The sequence below is a fragment of the Aulostomus chinensis genome, chromosome 17, assembly GCF_037954235.1.
Source record: "Aulostomus chinensis isolate RoL2024-O1b breed Wild chromosome 17, RoL_Achi_v1.0, whole genome shotgun sequence".
In the NCBI taxonomy this organism is placed as follows: Eukaryota; Metazoa; Chordata; class Actinopteri; order Syngnathiformes; family Aulostomidae; genus Aulostomus; species Aulostomus chinensis.
In genome coordinates, this window is record NC_141336.1 from 19,617,347 (window position 1) to 19,638,136 (window position 20,790).

Genomic DNA, 20,790 nt, shown 5'->3' on the forward strand with positions numbered 1-20,790 from the left:
CCTCCACAGTGAGCCCAAGTGTTCCTGTGGTGTGGACCAAGCAGAGAGGCATCTTGAAGTACTTGGAGGCAGGAGTCCACTTATTTGGTCTTGGCATGCACCTGTTGATTTGCATAATGGCCTCTCTCAAATTTCCTCCAGGAATGTTTGCTAGAGAGGGAGCACAAATCAGAGAGTCATCCTCTGGCACTTCCTAAGAGTAACGTACCATGTTGGAATGATTCTTCATCCCCAGAGAACCTGTGGGAGATCGCTCAATAACAGCCCTGTGCATTTTTGTAAAATCATCTGATAATACTAATTCCCAGGGAAAACATGTTGCTTTGACAAATCCTCCATGTACTCTTCCATAAACATGTCCAGACATGACTGCAGCTTGGTTTGAGGGGGTTCTGGGTTGCCAAGATCCAACAGGAGTCAATTAATGGGTGGCTATTCTCAACCAAAGAGTTCGCATGATCAGAAATCCACTGCCTCATTTCCTGTCTGAGTCAGACACCCAGCCTCGGAGGAGTTGTCCGTCAGATGGGTCGTTGCTCTGATCAAAGGTAATTGTCCGCAGACAGCGATCTCCATGGGGCAGAAAAACACAAATGTGGCACGCTTTTAAGATGCTCTTCCTCCTTCCTGTTGCATAGCCATGAGGCTGTCTGCCTCCCAGTCCAACATGCAGGTTCTCATTACCTGATTGGACAGTACTGATTAACTGCCAACTGGATTGGCTGCATGTATTCATCATCTGTGATGATTGGGCCAATTTAGAAGCCAATATTAATCACGGTAGTTGAGCGACAGGAGAGCACTGCTCCAGCAGCACGCTTGGACAGAGGTTCTCTCCCGTTATAGTCTACTGACGTTCCGTTACTTGTGAGGCCTTCAGTCCAAATGTTGGCAAACATCACAACTCTCTGTGTGTGAGCATGCATCATCCTCATCCTGGGAAGAAGAGTTCCCTCCCCTCCGTCCCTCTGTACATGACAGCTGATTACTAAGTGTATTAAGGGTTTTTTTCACGATGATCCCCGTCTCGGCTTTATGACTGGTGACAGTGTGGTTTAGACGTTGACATTGTCGAGGATTATGAGTAAAACAGATGTAAAGAAATGAGCTTGAGTGTGATCAATGGTCTGACAAGTAAGTAAAGCAAAGAAATGCATGGGTGGGATCCTGTTGCTGCAACGGCCATGTTCGCCTCTCTCCTGATAAACGTGACCTCTGTCAATCGTAGCTAATTTAAGTGCAAAGACTTGGCTCTGATCCACTAGTCTGATTGATACTCTAAATTGACCGTAGGTATGAATGTGAGTGTGAATGGTTGTTCGTCTCTGTATGTTGGCCCTGCGATGGACTGGCGACCTGTCCAGGGCGAACCCCGCCTCTCGCCCATCGACGCTGGGATAGGCTCCAGCCCCCCCGCGACCCTTACTAGTAAGGAATAAGCGGAAGATGACGATGGATGGATGGATGGACTTGGCTCTGATCCACGCTGGTCAACACGTCAGAGACGGGAACTCAGTATGCATGTGACTTGGACTCAACTTGGACTCCTTCTCAACAGACCTTAGATTTGGAGAAGGACCTAGTTGCAGACAAGATGATGGACCTGTCCAATCAAGAAGAAGACTTAATTGGGGGAGTTGACATTTTAAAAAAGAACAGTAAGAAGCTTGTTACTTGACTTGTTCATTGGGTCCCTCAAACACTTGAGGTTTTACTCTGTCTTGCAGGAAAAGACTGATGAGCATCTCTGCCACACATATATGAAAAGATCCCATTAAATTGTAATCCTCTATCTGAAACAAGAAACGGCGCTTTGTTTTGACAATGATATAAATGTCAGTGCGTACACGCAGAGGTTGGAGACAAGCTGAAGTGGTTTTGACAAACCGCTTGTGTAGAGATTAATTGTCCCCCAGCTGATGGCTGTCAGTGTTATATATGATCTTAGAGGGAGGCTGATGATTGATGGGGTTAGTTGTCCTGCTGGGAGGTGCAGCTGTGTAATATTCTGTGTATCAGGAAACATTTCAGTCTGTTGATTTCCTCTGTAAAGGCGAGGAATGCCGTCTGAGTTGCAACACCTCTGTGCCCACCCTCAGAGCAGCCGTGACTCTGGTGGGTCCTTGACATCTGTCTCTGTGTGCGCAGTGTGATTGCAGCAGCAAATAAGGACATCGCCGCTTTGGTCCAGACTGATACACCGTCTCAACGACGACTGGACAGACTGCCATGAGAATTTACACAGATACGTTTCGTGCACCGGGAACTCCACTGACTGATTTTAGTGACTTTTCCACTGGCATGAAGTTTTCTGTCTTGGCAGCTGTTAAATGGAATAAAATAAAATGTACTACAGATGATCCCCTACTGTTTGAACTAGCACCATCATCAGGTATCACATTCTAATTAGTCCAGTATTTATTACACCATCTGCTCATTTAAAATGTCTATTTAACATCCCATGCATGTAAAAGCCTTCATATGGTTGTAGAGCCATTAAGAAAGCTAGTGTGGAATAAAGGAAGTGGACGCTGCCACTGTGACATCAGCCAGTGTTTTTTGGACTAAATCGTACCATAATTTACTAAATGAACAACATGTTGTACAATGACTCAGACTAAACTCATTAGGGAAAATGTCCACTGAGGTAATAAATCATGAGTTGTTTTTGACTTCTTTGTGTGGCCGAGGATGGGCGGCGCGGTGGTGCAGTGGTTAGCACTCTTGCCTTGCAGCACGAAGGGTTCAATTCCGATGGCTGGCTGAGGCCTTCCTTGATTAGAAATTGGAGTTTTCCCATGCAGGAGCTCCGCCCACAGTCCAGACACATGCACGACTCTATATGTTGGCCCAGTGATGGACTGGTGACTGTTCCAGGATGTCCACTGTCTCTTTCTACAGCCACCTGCAACCATCAACGGGATTGGCAGTTTCCATGCTGGATGGACGTGTGGCCAATGGAGACACCACCTACTGGCCGTTAGAAAGAATGCAGGTTTCAGTTTGTTACAACAAGTCACATCTGTCACAAAAACAAACCATTGCCGAAGGCTTGTTGGCCTTTGTTTTTTCACCCACATCCACTGCACACAAGTAGAGCAGAAAACACTAAGATGATCCCACTTACCGGGCCAGACTCTCTCTCCCACAAAACCCACAGAATAGTCACATCAGGCCATAAATCTACTGAGCCCAATGAGTTCTTATGATGAGTTGCCTCCTTGCTGTGTCTTGTGCTATCAACCTAGCAGGACTCGAAGTAACCCCCCCCCCCCCCCAACCCCCCCGAAGCTACCTAAGGCTCAGTATTTGTGAATGAGCCACTTCTTTGGTCTGTGGTTTGGCCAAATCACAACAACGTAAGTGTTGAAAGGCTTTAGTCATCGTTTGAGCAAAAAGTCACCACAATTTGTCAACTCAGAGTGGAATTTTTCATTCATACTCTCTCCAGTTAGAGGATGAGGTTTTAAATGGGTTTCGATGACCACTACCGTGCAGCCACTAGCCACATCTGGCGCACACATGTGTCATTTCTGTTTCTGTTCATATCAGCAATGGCCAGCTTACAGCGTGTTTTAAGTCCAGAGGCACAAGTCACCTTCACCTTTGCGCGGTAAAGTCAAATCAATCAGGAGGAGAAAAGCATCAAAGAAAGAATGTAAAAGCACGCCAAATTAGAAATGCGCTCAGAGAACACAGACCTCCGCCAAGGTCAACGTAATGTTTCCTGAGAAATGATGAAAATGTCCAGGGACGGAATATTTCATGTTTAATGTTTTTATGAAAATGAACATGTCATGACCCAATACATGATGAAACAATGTGTTTTAAAAAAAATGACATTTGTGTTTGCCATTAGTTTGGTAATCACCACAGATATCAAAGAAGCAGTTGGAACAGCTGATCTGAATCAGTGGAGATGCTCCAACTGCAGTCACAGGTTGCCACGGCGATGCTAACTGCTTACCTTCTGCTGGATGACACAAAGCCTGCACCTGAAATCACTCACTGTTCACCTACTACGAGCTGGTCGTTTCGGTTCAAATGTGAGAATTATGCCACTGGAAAAATGGTGTCCAACTGACGGTCACAAAATAGGAACTAAATATTGCATTGCCGGCTGCATTTTGCAAGCTGCAGAAAAATGGCAGCTAAAGACACGAGGCTCCTTTATATCGTCTGCAAGTATCACTTTGAGCTCCCTCGTCCTAGAAGTGAATACTTGAGTAATTTTGGAGGCAGGGAAGAATTCAGCTGAGAAAAAAACTCCCAGTCTCTGGCTTATTTCTCAAAGGCTGCTATCGCCTCAGTTTTTATATCGTGAGGGACAGGAGGCTCTGTTGAATGCAGTGATATAAATTATTTGCTTGTGATGCCAAAAATGTGGGGAATTTTTTTATTTTTTTTTTGTTTCCCTCACAAAGTCCTGGTTTCACTTAATACTGGTGTCCATGGGGCAGCTGGAGGTTACTCCTGTCACTTGAGGGTCCTATGGAGCAAATATGTGAGTCTTTTTGCATGGAAAGTAACATCATTTAAAAGAAGTAGGGCCGTGAACATTGATTTTTTTTTCCATTAGCAATTAACCTGCTGATTATGCTCACGATTAACCAATGATTTATTTGCAACACTCATTACATTCTCCCAGAATTTTAAGTGCGTGTATAATTTGCTTCTTTTGTCTGTCCAGTCGTTCAAAACCCAAATACATTTAATTTTCTGTCAGTAACGGACAGACATGGTTGTCACATTTGAAAGTCTGGAACCAGCAAATATTTGCCATGTTTTTCTCGAAAAAAACAAAACCCCAAACTGAAACGACTCATTAATTATTAATATAATGGGTGACTAAGTTGCATAAAATGTCGAGCTAAAACAATTATGTGTGAGGAGTGAAAATTGAACCTTGAGGATAAGTTAAAAACAAGTGTTGAAGAGCCATTTAACAACTCCTAATCCGACTCCATCCTCTGAACATTCTATCCAAAAAAAAAAGAGAAAGAAATAAAGTGCTGTCTCGCCATCTTAAAAATATTAAGTGCGTCTGCCCTGTCATTCGGCTCCACGCCAAAGGTAATGGGTTCTTCCTCGGCCCACGTTCCTCTGAGTTTCATAAAAACTGTCTGGTTTGGTGTAGTCCCACTAGCAGTCTGACAGAGACAAACGGCCCTGAAAACCTAACCTCCTTGGCAGAGGTCTCCACATTTTGCGGTGTAGGCTGGCACCACATATACCACATTGCATAGTGTTGAATTTAATCAAGGTGACTGCCAAATGCCTGTGAGTTAGAGATGTGGATGAAATGAACGGAGAGGTGCAGAATACCACCTGGAAACTTCTGATTGAAAGGAAGTGTGTTGCTGTCCGCTGTTGGCATCCTCACCGAACCGAGATGGTGGACATGGCAGGGACCACCCAGGTGAGAGAGGAGAACAGGGCGAGGCTGTGTTCAGACGTCCTACAGTATCAGCAGCTGCTCTCAAACATGCCCAGCTCTCAGTTTAGATAATGGCATCTAAAAGGGAGACAGCATGTTTTCAGCCTGATTTGATTTCAGCTATGCTTCAGCTTCACATGATTCCTATCATTGCTGCATGTAAAAGTTAAGATTCAGTGAATGTAATCATGGGGAAAACCTTTGCATTATAATATTTTCCACAATTCTTCTCTCCTGCGGGTCCCACTACTCATAAAGCTATCATGTGAGTCCAGGTGCAAGGCAGCCTGAAGTGGATATGACGCAACTCGTCCCGGCTCTTCTCTGCTTTCTGTGTTAGCACCGCGGGTCATGGCAGAAGTCCCTTCCTGTTTAAGGTGTCAGCCACCCAATGGGATGATGAGAATACCATCCAGGTCACTCTGGGGAGGATATTAAAGAGCAGAAACAAGTCAGGACATGAGAGAGGCCAGGGACATGACAGCGTGTGTTTGCTTTGCTCTAGTGGTGAGCTCTGCGAGGATCTGCGTGTATATTTTTCTTTTTTTGGTTAGCAGTTGAAACGAGGAACCCCCCCCCCCATTAAGGGTCACCAAACTGCTGCACCAAGAATATCAGCGAGACACGTGAACAAATGTGTCTTCAAAGACCTTTCGCTACTTCTCATTGTCTGAGCACATGACTTCAGAGATTTGTTTACAGAATGGGAAATATGACTCATTCTCCTAGAGTAATTTCAAAGAAACGAGTCTTTTTTTACGCTACAAGCATGTTACTTGTTTAAGCAATTATGCAAAGATAAGAGTCATGCGGCACTGACAATACAAAGACGCATTTATGCTTTACAATTTTCAACCACAACATCAAGCTGAAAAGAATGCTATGGACTCTGTAAGGAGGAAAAAATCATGTTGCCTTGAAATGCCTGCATGAGGTCAGTCTAAGAAAATACATATTCATGCTCTGGGCTGATAGAAGAGAGCCATGTTGACATGCTTCTGATTTGTTTGCTTCATTTGGACAACGCTACAGAACAGGGAAGACGGCCCAACAGTGACACTGTCCAGTCTGTGAAACCCTTTTGCTTTCCAAGAGAGAGGCATGCACATGAACACACACACACAAAAAAAAAATCACTCGATAGTCATTACATCGTCTGCCATTACACTGTCATCATAATCAATCCCGCTGGCTGTTAAGACGTTGCATTTCCCCCGCTACTCTTTGTTTCTTTCCCAGCATCACTCTTCCCAGTTGGCCGACATCTTCCACAGACCTGATGGAATCCCCCGAATTTCTGAATCCGTCCATTCCAGACAGCCATCATCATCATCATCATCGCGAAGCCATAACAGGCCAACCGCTCCACAAGGACGTACAAATACTGTCAAGATATGCAACATTGTTCTGTGGACTGCGGTTGAGATACTTTCCATCCACTAAATTAATCTGTGATCTTGATGCAGTCATTAGACACAGCAAGATTTTTGTGGCAAAGTACACATTACGTCAGCAAATAATTTGCCCCGAAAGACTTCTCCGAGGAGGTTTTACAAAGGGAGGCAAACGTACAGTATGTCGGTTTTCAGTCACTCTTCACAGACACACTGTATTTATTACCACATAAATATGAAAACAGTCTGTTTTTTGCTATTTAATGAAAATGACATAGTAAAGATTGTTGCGTAACCAAAAGGAGTTCCTGGGTGTTTGTGACAAGGAAATCAGGCTATTTTCTGTTTAGGTTAGTGATTAACAGCATCCAGGTTGTTTCCAGATGTTACTTGGCTTTCATACACACGCCGAAATGTTTTGATCAACTCACCAACTAAAGGGCGATTCTACACGACACTATCCTTCATCATGAGAGATGACGCAGTGATCTAATGAGTAGATCAGGCTCCTCGCTGCAAACATGGAATCATTCTTTATGCTAAATGGTGGACAGATGGCTGGGCCCTCTGCTAGCAATCACAGCCAATGATTACCAAACTTCTCATCACATACTATCAAGTGGTAAGATGAAAACAACAAGGTGGTGGGAAACAAACGCAGCATCCAATATTAGCCAGGCCTTTATGTGGATAACATCAGACCAAAGCTGTCATTTTCCTTTGCTGGAACGATGCATGTTATGTATATTCTGGATCACTCCATAGTTTGTTTCTATAAACTATTATGCATTTGCCCAAATAATCCCCTGTAGCCTCACAATGTCCAAACATAAAACCTGGTATGGAACAAAATGTGCAAGACCTGTGGCCAGATTTCTAAACCTCCCGCACAGAATATATCAGGCTCTGTCATGCAAGTCTTAATATACAAGTGCTGTGACGGATTCCTCCGGGTTATCTTATCTAGAGGCCGGCAGAGTTAAGTAGAAACAGTTGAAGGACAGCTTTATGAGCGGCTTGTTGTGTTAATTGTGGGGTCTGTCATTGTGTATTATTCAGCTGTCCACTTCTTTTTATTAATCTAGTAATTTACATTTCATGAAGATAAAAGCCATCCTGGACTGTTCCAGGACAACACATGCACAGAAAAGAGGGATGGGTACTGATTCCGAGACGGCAGGAATAACACTGGGATGGTTATCATACGGTCTGTCCATCGTAAAAGAGTGTAATGCTTTTTGTGTTTTCATATTTCATTATGTTATATATTACGGGAGTTTGAGATTTCAGCCATAAAAAGCAAACTAATGCTCCCACTGTGGACATCCAGTTCTTATCTTTGAATAGCGGAGTATAATTTGTTTGATAAAAGGGCCATTCAGTAGCACGCTGATAGATATGACACAGTTGCAAATCTAGTATGAGTCCTGGAATGTGATTAAGAGAAACATCAATTTTATGTGCTGTGCTTGAATGTAGCCATGGGTACTTCATAGGTCGTAAATTGGTCGGGGGCTCGTCCTTTGTGTGGAATTAGATTTTCCTCTTTTTGATTCAGAATTTTATTTCTTGTCATGAATGATCCTATGCAATTGATAGGACTGTAAATGTGGGCCTATCAGACGAATCATCTTTTCTGAGGGAAACAAATAGCTGGCATATAATGTGTTAAAATTGGTGTATGTACATTAAGGTGCTTTTGCAACAAATGTATTTTGCCCTTCAGGTACTCTCAAAAAGGTGTCTTGGGTTCATAAAGTCGTTTTTTTTCACCAGTTCATTACTTTTTTGTGACTCCACAATGCACAAAGAGCCAGCTATGTATAATTAGCCTGAAGCTAACAGTGACTGAATGCTAAGAACTACAAAAACTGTCCAAAAATGTCCATTTAAAAACTGTCGGTCTCTTCTCCACAATCCACTTTGATTTGGGCTGAAGACAAACAAACTATAACACTTCCAGGTCAATAGAGATGTGAACAACCCCAAGCTAACTGGCTCAATTGAAGCTAATTGTGCTGAGCCTTAGCTTGAACAAGGGATAGATATGCACATATTTGCATCAGAAAAAAAAGGAAAAACAGTCAGAACTTGCATGAATAGCTACTACTTCTTGGGAGACAATTCATATCAAATGTATTATTTACAATTTTACATGGTTGCACGGATCAAATGCTATTATGTCAACTTGAATTTGGACAAATCAAAATAAAGCAAATCAAAGCACAGACAGAGTAAGTGCAGGCCCGGGAAATACATGGGTTTTATCTACCCGAAAAGATGATCATTTTTATGGAATATACCAGACATAGCTAGGATAATCATTCACAGAGAGTGTCTCATTTCATTTTCTTGATTTAAGCCTTTTGGAGACATGGTTTGTGGAGTGTGTGTGTGTGTGTGTGTGTGTGTGTGTGTGTGTGTGTGTGTGTGTGTGTGTGTGTGTGTGTGTGTGTGTGTGTAATAACTTCTTCTTCCTGGTGTCTTGACACACCAACATGGCACACAAACCTGTCATAGATCATTCTTGTGCAACAAAAAAAAAACACACAACAAAACCCAACCTGAAGTCTGACAAAACAGTAAATCATATTCATATAAATCTCAACAAATTCACATTCCATTGGCAGGCGACTTTGTTTGTTACATGCGAAATCGTCTTTGCTCCTTGATTTGCATTAAGATAAGATATGAAATGAGATGAATTGTCTTAAATCAAGTTCCTACAATCACAGTATCAAAGGGGACTTTGTCTTGTACTTTGACATGAAATGAGACAGATATATACTTTCCACAAATACTTCCCAGTCGGGCCGGTCTGCTCTGTCCAGTAGGCGACTGTTATGTAGATGCACCGCTCTCGTTGCCATGTGAAGTCATGAGGATCAGCAAGATAAGTAAACTCACCTCTTCTGGCACTTGAGGCTGTTTAGCAGCATGTCTGTCTGCGGGCTTATTAAAACTTGGCTCCCTAATGAACATTTGCCCTTGAAGCCTGCTGAGTGCTTAGTAGTGCCCAGGAGACGGAGCTCTGGACACATGGGGCCTCTTCCTGCTCCCTACGGGGCGTTCGGGTATAAAACTCAGCTGTAGCGGCAGGCTGGGTTGTAGTCATATGAATACTTTTACATTACAATGAACTGGAAAGACAGTTCAAAAAATGAATTCCAGTTTTGCAAGCAGATGGGGGGAGTATTTTACTGGTTGTCATCTTCGCCTTGTGTGATTTAAGAACCGCTGCTGCGGCATAGAGAGGGTGGGAGCGAAAGGCAGTTCCACATGGGCTGATTGAGACCCTGAAACCAGGCAATGACTTCACACTCTATTGTTGACAATGTGTTTATGAGAACCCTGGACAAAACGGAGCTGGTGGTGCGGGCTTGTATAGTGTTGCACAACATCATGTTCAACCCAACAACTCCCTCAGGGGTATGATTTAAGAGCTGGGCAGTGATGGGAGACATCCACGACCTACTTAGGAGACATCGAAACCCCGTTATGAAACATCGTTCTATTTATGTATCAAATTATGTCCTATCTATACGTCTGTCAGGCTATCGTTGAACTCCTTTGGCACAGTTCAAAGAGATTCCACAAGAACGCCATGATGAATGGGGGCAGTTTTTCAAACATCTGTCAGAGGCCTTGTGTCTGGCTGCCCGGGGGGCTCTGGCAGACAGGTCATCACAGTCAGAGAAGCTTCCTCCCTGAGCCTCATGCCCCTATTCTTCACTTCAGTCCCCTATCATGGATCCCATGGCTATAACAAGGCTTCATTGATGGTCGTCGTACAAGCCGGACTGAAGTTCAGTCTTTGTTAAATGCTGCTGTTGATGTTAGCCTATTGACCCTGGCACTGGAGGGATCTCTACTCAACACTGGTGACTGATAATTAGCGTGAGGCTATAACAGCAGAGAACACTTTGAAGTTATCTCAGCTAATTGTTGTGTCATCCCTCCTTTTCCTTGAACACAGTAAACAGAACGTAGGTTATGGCAGGCCAATGGTTTGTTCTGACTAAATGGACTATGGGGAAAAGGTTTAATGGATTGAAAAATAACAAATTTATCCTGCTTAATAGGAAGCTATTCAGGTCAAATTGACCTCATGCGGGGGGTTAAATCGCATCATAACTTTCTGGTGCTCGACCTCCGCTGTTAATTGGGGGCAAAGAAGAAGACTTTTCATTCAGCTAACTGTTGCTGAAGAGAGCACATGATTCTCTACTCGCAGCTAACCAAGCATGAGGACCGTCCAGTGGGACCAGCAGTCATCAAACATGAACATTACATGAAACTGAATGCTGCCTATGGGAAGAGCGCTGCTTGAAAACACTGCTAGCAATTAGTTTGGCCCATCGTACAGCACCATACCAAATTGATGTGCTGTCGGAGTCTGGGAGGCACGTGTCGTGTCACCCGTGAGTCAACCCACTAAATGGGGTTTGTGCATCATCCATTCCCAGCAGTGAAGGTAAACAGACTTTAACCAGAATTACTCAACGGGGCTGCAAGTCTACTATCAAAACAACTCACGATTCAGTAAATCTTACTCTGATTCAGACTCTTGAGTGGAGGGTGGAGGCTTATAGGGATGAAATAAAAAAAATATTTTTCAGTGTCAGATGATCACAAGGATTTAAAAGTTCCACAGCGGTGATTTATGGCAGACAGTGTTGCACATACGCATAAGATTTCAAGACAAATATTTGAGGTCAGTTGACACGAAAGACTTTCAGCTTTGTCAAAATTATAAGCTGTTTTGTCGCTGTGCTGAAGATGTGTTGAAAAAGTTCTGACCCTCTGGAGGCAATTACCGAGAAAGTTCCTTAAGAATATAACTTCTTTCTGCGAGCGTGTTTTTACAAGTCCTGCTTCAAAAATAAAATCTTTTTTATAAGATCTGCGTGACACTTATTACAATGAGGAAACAGATTCAATAGCTTCTCAGTATGACAGATGATGCTGAATTGAATTTAGAGTGCCCTTTCGCTCTTGACTTGCATGTCTGAATATTGCACGAGCAGGATTTATAATTACGTTTGGTGCCAGACAGATGGCATGAGTTCAGTTTCTCACCTTTGACCCTAGAATAAATTTGTCTTGGGCATCATTTATGTAGTCATTATTTAATAACTGCTTCACTGCTGGGAGATAAGTGTGTGGAGCATTTTTTCTCCCTCCTGTGGTAGGTGGGGGGGGGGGGGTTGTAGGGTAATTGCAGCAGATATCAATTTCTATCCTCCTGGTAAAGCAGCTAATGTGGAAAATGCTTGAATTTGATTTTCCACGGCCAGTTAGAGGAGACACCATGAAACAACGTGAAGGAGGAGTGAAGCTGTGAGGCACGGCGCCATCTATCACCCCTTCAGGAGAGAATAGCAGCTGAGCTGGTCCAGCGAGACTTGTGGCCAGGTCACAGCCAAGAGGACCAGTAGGAGGGGAGCCCATGGGGCCTGGCCAGAGGCTGGAGAAGCCTGGGGTGAGGGGCCAGGAAAATTAAAGGGGAGGGAAGAGAAGAATGAAGAGAGGTGGGAAGAAAGTGAGAAGCCAGGATGATCTATCACACACTTTAACCCTTCTCTCACTTTTTTTTTTTTTGCGAATTCTTCCAGTGCCAAAGAAAACACGGTGGATAAAATATTCAGACGTTACCAGAATAAATATAGCACAGGGCACAACCCCCAACCTGCACTTATTTACACATAAATGCCAGTATTGATTTAGGTTGTGACTGATTTCATGCGAATCTGAGCATTTAGGCAACATCTGGCTAATGAATAGACGGCCCCCACATCTTTGGAAAATGTATAGTTTCTGGAAAGTTATGGTGAGTTCTTATTTGACCTGGCTGCCAGCGCGATCCACCCTTTGAATGGGTTCCAGTGGCATTCATCATGCAGCCGTGTGACATCATTCTGTACATTGTTCAGAGGAGACACTTTTAAATTACGTGGAAGAGGCAGAAGGACTACACCGCAAAATTCAAGGCTAAAGTGGAGGATTTAGAAAACATCTACAAAATTGTGCAGCAGATTTTCTTACTGACCAGAGTGAAAACATTATCCACCAAGGCTACCCCTTTATAAAACATTTTCATGCAATAAATCTATTAAATTTGCAGGAATCCTCCTCTCTTTGTGTTCAGTCCATTGATCCAACCAATGTCAGGGAAACGTAATTAGATTTCTTGACATAGCAATGGTGAGGGCAGCTTCTCTGCTCACATTTCAAATAGCAAAAATAGTTTTGTTAACCAAACTAATGAGAAAAATGGTTCACTCTTTGCATATTTAGCCTCTACTTGGAGGCAAACAGAAAGCATCTGCACGTCTGTTTATCCTCTTTCAAATGCCAACATATTCAGAGGAAGAAGAGCTACTATTCAGGGCTCAGCGGTGGGGGTCATGTGGTAGCGTGCTGCCTTGCCCCTGTACGAACCCCTGCTGACCAGCCTCAGACATCAAGACAGGGGCGCTTCTGAGCTCGGCCCATAAAACATTTAGCCAACAAGACAGACGAAAAATAATGTGTTCAACCCCTCCAGGTCAGACTGTAAATCTCACAACAAGATGCTGATAAAAGGGTGGAGTCGAGCAGTAAATCTATATATAAAAAAAAAAAGTAGAAATATGAATTTGATCCTTTTTTTGACTGACAAGTGGATCTCAGATTAGTCCGTCTATGTAACAGATTTTGCTGTAATATATTATGCCGTCTGATTTTCCCTCCAGGAGTGCCGAACAAGGCTTGTTGTGTTTTTGGCTTCTATGCAGACATATATCCATGTTTTTTGGGTTGTTTTTTTTCCAAGCCAGTACTTGCAACACCCATGAAAAAATTTAAATAAAATAAAAGAATGAACATTTTGAGAGCCTGTCTTAAATAACCCACTTGACAGCACTTCATTCATACAAACTGGGAAAGACTCTCTTGTACTTGGCTTAAGCACATTACATTTATCCTGCAATATCTTCCACTGTTTCCTCTTGTTACCTGTTTTATGTACCCTAATCAATCTGTCACAAAAAAAATGATGGAAGTCTTGAATCGAATTTGTTCCAAGGAAAAGCTGTCATGTTCAATGAAAAAAAAAATACAAATAAAGCACACAATTTCAGTTTTAACAAAGTGGTTCCCTGCCAAACGAACCTCCTTTTTTCCACGTTTTCCCTCAGGTCCAAACTGCTGCCCAGTCTGAACAATGTCGGTATTATGTTAGTTGCAGGGCAAGAGGAAGCGGAGCAAAGAGCTTTGATGCAAAAAGGTAGTTAACGAAAAAGATTCCTTGTTGCTGCTTTCCATTGAAAGTCATCACACACACCAATTCACACGGATCACTTAAAATTCAGGAGCTGAAGTGACGAATACGGTTGATGCTTGCTCAAAATGAGAGCCCCGCATTGTAGCCGTAATGATACTGTTTAGCTTCTTAATGGGTACACTTGAACTTTGACCCTCCACTCACTCAGCGGTGACAAGGCGGCCACTCTCATCTAAATGGATGCAAATGCGCCTCTCCTGGTATGCTGACAGATGAACATGAAGTGTTTATCCCCCTGATAGAACTTATTACAAGTCCACTCATGTATTAGGAAATCCTGTGATGAACAAACCTGCCTTGAGGCTCCAGGTGTAATGGTTGCATTTAGACACGTTCCAAATTGAAGGCCAAACAATTCAGGGCAAAGAACTCCGAATGGTTTTATAAAAAGAAATAATCTTTTGATGAAGTAGTTGTAACAACAGCCCAAATAGCTTCTTTGAAACAAACAAAAGGGTTCTAGAAAGTTTTTTTTAAATAAAGAGAAAATGGTAGAAATCAATTTTGGTAAAAAAAACAAAAAAACAAAAAAACAAAAAAACTGTATACATTTACTTAACTGAGCTTTGATCATCTCGATGTAATAGGAGGTGAAACATGGGGAAAGGGGGGCAGACCCAATAAAGTCACCAAATTTAGTCCATCCATCCATTTTCTATACCGCTTATCCAATAAGGGTAGCGGGGGGGCCTATCCCAGCTGCCTTTGGGCAAGAGGCGGGGTTCACCCAGGAATGGTCGCCAGTTCATCACAGGGCCATTAGGAGCAATTAGGGGTTTGGTATCTTGCTCAAGGATACTTGGACATGGTCACCGGGGAAAGTGAGGATTGAACCAGCGACCCTTTGGTTGCTAGACGGCCACTCTACCTCTCAGCCATGCTCCACCAGATTCAGTATCCGTGATAAAGAATTACAAAAAAGCAGTTTATCAAAATGTATTAAATATATAATGGGGCAATAAAGATAGACATGTACCATTCTACAGCCTGAAAAGTACATCTGAAGCCAGTCCACCTTGAGCTTTCCCCGTCATACACACACACACACACACGCACACATATTTTTCTTGCATCAATATAACTTCCCTACGTGAACATTGTTATTGTTACTGAGCTTTGTATGAAACCGTGCAGTGTGATGCAGTTATATTCCCGCTCTGCATGTGAAAGATGATAGGAGTGGCTTGGTTGTCATGCCAAGCTTTTCAAAGGACTCTTTGTGTAGAAGCATTGGTCATAGCCAGAGACATCCTCCTGGAATTTATTGTAGAGTTCCTCCAGATGCTGCAAATTGTATCAGACCGGTCCATTTTAAAGCCCACTGTCATAACATGAATTCTATAGCTCTACATGAGCATCATGGGGCTTATAACGTGCTATAGAAATAGATTAAGATGCTGATTGAGGCTAGAGTCCGGCAACGGCTGAGCTGCAGCTAGCGTCTCAATCATCTCTGGTCACTGCAGCTGGTCCTTCCCGCTGGTCCTCTCAAAAGATGCTGGGGTCAACTAGCCATGATTGGCTTAAGAAGTGGGGGGGGGGTCAGAGACTCAGGACAAGCAGTCCTCCTGGGGGTGTGTTGAGACTGCTGGACAGTCATAAGATAAATGCAGCCTCCCTCTCTAATTAGATTCCTCATGAGGTGATCTGTAATCAGCTGTGGCGCGTGGCCCCAGTCTCCACACAGACGTTTCCTTGGAGATCCAGCAGGAAAGAGGACGTAAGAGGCTGGTGGAGACACAGCACCTCTGTCTCTTCAACTTTTAAAAACACATTTCCTGACCTTTTCAGAGGTTTGTATATATCTACATTGGTGGGAAGGGTGATGAATGGGAGGACTACTAGTATTCCTCGCCGCTGCTGTGTGTTTTGGATGGAAGTGCGATGAGTGGTAACAGTACTCAGGGGCCACTCATGAGAGAGACGGGCGTACATCTTTGTGGGCAGAATTAGCAAAGGGAGCCAATTCTCTTTGGGTAGTTTCAAATTTTATGGGAGAAGGGCAATGTGTTGTTTCCAGACAGTTTGAGGGAAAGTGATGATGCGGCGCGGATTGAGAGGGGCAGATGAATGGGATCTGTTACATAACTTGACCAGTTTTCCTCGGTTCCAGATCCAGTTTGAGCTGTAGGCTCCCCGTATCCTGCTGTTTGAATATCACAGCATGTCAATAGGTCTACAACTGGCAGGACGCATGTTGTGTTCTGAGGAAGTAGTAGAAGGAGGCATTTAACTTGAAAGTGTTTCACACAGCTTAAAGCGCTTTATATTACACTGTGGTAATGTCATGCTGTGAAATAATGTACATAAACTCAAATGAAGTCATCAAAAAGGACACTGCAGCAAAGAATCCAGCAATCAGTGTGGTGGAGTTTTCAGATCTAAACATCTGGAAGCAGTTTCTTAATTTTGATGACAGTAGCCTGTCGATTCAAATCTAAATGAAAGGTGATTAATGCTGCTGCATTCATAATAATTCCAGTAGTCCAACTCCAAGGAAAAAGAAACACTGTAACATGATGTAACTTGGCAACAAAAGTGCTTGTGGGCACACGAACCGAGCGGTGCAGTGAGTGGAAGCAACAATACAGCCGACAAGGGGGAGTTTCTTCTTGCAAAGCGCATGCAATGCCTACAAAAATTCCCGGTGACTTCAGATCCAAGGAGGTGGTGATATTCATGGGAGCACGACACACACTCTCACTTGGAGTTCAGCTTCAGCAGCCCTGGAGCCAGCGCGCAGCTCTCTGTGTGCGCCTCTTGTTTAATATAATAACAGATGGGATAATGTTGGCTTGATATCCAATTTTCTTCAGCGAAGAAGAAGAAGAAGGAGAAGAAGAAGAGGAGGAAGAAGAAGAAGAAGAGGAAGTTGTTAGTTTGCTGATTTATTGACCTGGAGACTTTCTGAATAGTCTTACCTGGCCATTATGAGGAGGTATCCAGGCTTTTTTCATTCTTGGGAGAGGATGCCGTCTTGCTGAACTTGTAAATCTACACGCGGATCTTTTCATTGCTCTTATTTTAGTGGTTCTTTTACGCGCTCTGCTCCCTTTAAAGCGGTAGTTTAAAAAAAAACTGTGCATGTTCAAAATGGACCGTTTGAGATTCGCTGTTTTAATGGTTTTGACCGTTGTCCTGGTGGGAAGTGGCGACAGTCACAAGGACGCAGCAGGTGGTAGAAAAGAGGGTGCCGGAGCAGGCCGGGCGGTCTGGGACCAGCAGCAGTCCTCCCGGGTGAGGAGTCAAGGTCATTCGCCGGGGGCACCAGACCATGCATCCTCAATAGCATCCGGTCAAACTTCCCTTGGGACCACCAAATCTAGAACTCCTGTCCGCCTTCCCAGGAGCGCATCGTCCCAAGGGGATGGCGTTCACATAGCTAAAGCAGGACACGGTGCGGGCACGTCCCGGGAAGACCTCACCTCTGCGCCGCGGGATGGTGTGCAGCGCTCCGTCAGACACCCAGTGAGCCAGACCTCCGCACAGCAAAGAACCAGAGTGAACCGCAGGCAGAGCATCAAGTCCAGCTCTGCAGGCTCGAGGCGACTTGTTGGGTAAGAGACAGATCTATTAAAGCAACGCAGCTTCAGTGTATATGAGCACAATCTGTGTGACCTATTTTACAGTACATGTGGTTTACTGTGGCCCATTTAACAACCAAATGATGATGTAACAACTCACAGCTGTGGATCCATATGTATTCAAAACCTATTAAAGTACAGTACTACATGTGAATATGAATTACATGTAGCCTTTTGTCATTAGGGTCATGGCAGGACATGAAGTAATAACTGAGGTCAAATCCTGAGCTGATTACAGTCCAAACATCTAATGAATAGCAAGTGTTCTTATGAATGGATGAACTATATCTGAGCTGCGTTTGTGCTACTTTCACCATAATTTCCTCCCATTACCACACAGCACAGTGTGTTTAAATTGTAGTAGGAGAAACAGCTACAGACTTCAATGTGTGTGTCCCAGTTTTGTGGCCTGGCAAACATTTGCAAATTTGAAATTTGCCTGGTGATCAGAAACACCTGTTTCTCTGGTGGCTCTGGACTGCAAATCCCAGTTGTTTTTTTTTTATTCTCTCTTTTTTTTTTTTTAAACAGGAGGATGAGTCAGTTCCCCATTAAATCTCTTTTATTTTTGTGTAACGAACCCTCTTCTTGTTTGTTCCATAGGGACAAAGCACGATGGGGGGGGGGGGGGGGGGGGTTGTTTACATAATAACCAGAAGGGGATTTGAAAGGCTCACCTTGGGTTGCGGACACTGACATGAAATACGTGTCTCAGTCTCTTACCTTTTGGAAATTATATGGACAATTTACAGAGGTTACTTTACAAGCAACAGGAGGGTTAGAGGAGGATTGGTTTACCATCTGTAGACATGCACGTTACGCTTAAACCGGGACTAATGGCCTTTACATTTCTCCTCACAACTCTGCCTTCATGTCCACCTGCTGTTGATACTTCTGTCTGCTAAGGTAGCTTTGTGGTGCATGACCCTTGAGCGTTAACTGACCCGGGGAACGAAGTAACAATAAAGATGATGTCAGCTGTCATGCAAAAAATGATATCCAGTGCTAACGTGGATGTTACATTCACAGGCCTTGATCCGCAACAAGATTCCTGAGTACATCTGTCAGTGTTTTCTATTTTAAGCAGCTCACAGTGTTTTCAATTTAACAAGTTTTATTCCTGGCTTAAAAAAATAAAATGCTGGTAAAGGTGGTGTTGCATAAATCTGGTTTTCCCTGTTGATTCACCAGCTTCTGATGAATCAACTACTGCTTGTTGGAGAAAGTGTTTTCATGACACATTTCCTCTCGGAATTCCCACTCAGCCAACTCATTTACTGTACCCTGAGGCTCTGGTTTTCCTCTCCTTTATGTTCAAACTGACTCACTATGACTCCTCATCTGTTGTGGTGCATCTGTCAGATGTTGGAGAAGTAGAGAAACACTACGTGCTCATGTTGCGAGCTTCTAATATGAATATAAAAAAAGGTGTGAACATGACCGTATCTATGTTTTAACCTAGAGCATGATACTGATTATGTTGCGAGAAATTCCCCGTGTATCCTTTGATGGAATATGAACGTGTTAACTGATGTCTTTGGCACAGGTCTTGTCTGATGTGTGATTTATGTCAACGCTAAGCCTGCCAGAGGGTCCGAGCAACTGTATTTTCTCCCCGCAACGCCTCAGTAACACTCGCAGCACCTAATGAGTACAATCCAACTGAGGTCAACGAGTCAATCCCCGTTATCTTCTCAAATCACCGTGAGCCAGACATCCACTTACTGTAATATCTTGTGAAAAGATGATGGGGCACAGATCCATGCCAGCGCGTTGACTGTTGCCCTGAAGTTGCTCTTGCGGTCTGGTGACTTTTCATCTATCTTGCTGTAAAAATTGGCCTCGGCTGCAAGTGCGGATTAAAGAGTGCAAAGCATCCAGTTCTAACTGTTTAAAACTTGTCATCTCTCATTTGCTCAGTGATTTATAGAAGATGCAGGGTGCTTTTCATGACCCATGTGTCTCACATAATCCCTTCAAGGCTCAAATAACTCTGTATTTGTTTTCACTCTGGACTAACAGAATGAGGGAAGCTTAGATTCATGACGTGCCTTGAAATTTTTGGATTTAAATCCAATTAAGGCATAATCTCAAAGGTGCTCATATCAATCGGTCAGGCCCATCAAAATGATCTGAAACTATCATAACATTAGCAATCAGATCAGTTTGTCATGCAAAGGTTTGAGGCCTTCCTCACTGCAGCTCCAGAGGTAGGGTCCTCTACATGAGTTACACAGAGCCTGCGGTGTCTTGTTTCACTCTTTATGGATATATCTTCTTCTGTTCAGACCTAACGTGTGTGGAGGTCAGCAGTGCTGCTCCGGCTGGGCGCTGGCACCAGGAACCAATCGCTGCATTAAACGTAAGTACTCCCTATAACACATCATGTTTGAATAAATGTGATTTTCATTCACCCCCACAGTTGTATTGTTTGCATTTTACACTCACTGACTTAAGCTGCTTTTCCACTTGTCAGAAAACATGGCAAACATCTGAATTTTTCATGCAATGGGATCAGGTTTAATTGGTATCCAGTTGACACCGTATTTATCGACTTTGATCGGCCCACTTCTGCCGGTTACGTCTTGGACTTTTTGTCATCTCAGCCACAAATTCAACTCATCTGCATTCAAGCTCTAATATCTATCATTTCATCTGTGTTGAGTTTAAAAAAGCAGACTGGACTGGGCTCGATTATCTTATTTTAAGGCCCTTATTTTCTGAGTTTAAAAAAAACCAAAACAGCGCGTAAACCTGCAACTGTCTCTGAGCCAGGGCCTCCCAAGCTACAACCCCCCCAAACAAAGGTGCCAGAGACCCGTGACCACCACTATCCCTTGAGGTAGCTGAAGCGTATAAACACAGTGTGCACACACACTAATAGAAATCCAAATTTAAATTGATTCAATTTATTATTTTATAAACTACTACACCCATGCTTGCATTGTAAATATTATATAGCCTCCGCCGCCATCAGACGACGCAGAGAGACTTTACAATCACATGCAGACAGACCGAAAAAATAACATGGCCACTAATGTCTGTCCCGTG

General features: G+C 43.4%; 1 protein-coding gene across 2 annotated transcripts in view; it reads left to right on the forward strand.

The window, feature by feature from the left end:
* Positions 1 to 16,743: 16,743 nt before the first annotated feature.
* Positions 16,744 to 20,790, forward strand: part of LOC147246677 (latent-transforming growth factor beta-binding protein 2-like) — an 89,499-nt gene continuing 85,452 nt past the window's right edge. The window contains exons 1-3 of one of the 2 annotated variants that reach the window (XM_086181940.1): positions 16,744 to 17,093; positions 17,305 to 17,712; positions 20,028 to 20,101. In XM_086181940.1, coding sequence (XP_086038066.1) covers positions 17,086 to 17,093; positions 17,305 to 17,712; positions 20,028 to 20,101 — 490 coding nt within the window. In that variant the 5' untranslated portion in view covers positions 16,744 to 17,085. Of the gene's footprint in view, positions 17,713 to 20,027; positions 20,102 to 20,790 lie in introns of both variants that reach the window. The other variant, XM_086181939.1, reaches the window with a different exon arrangement.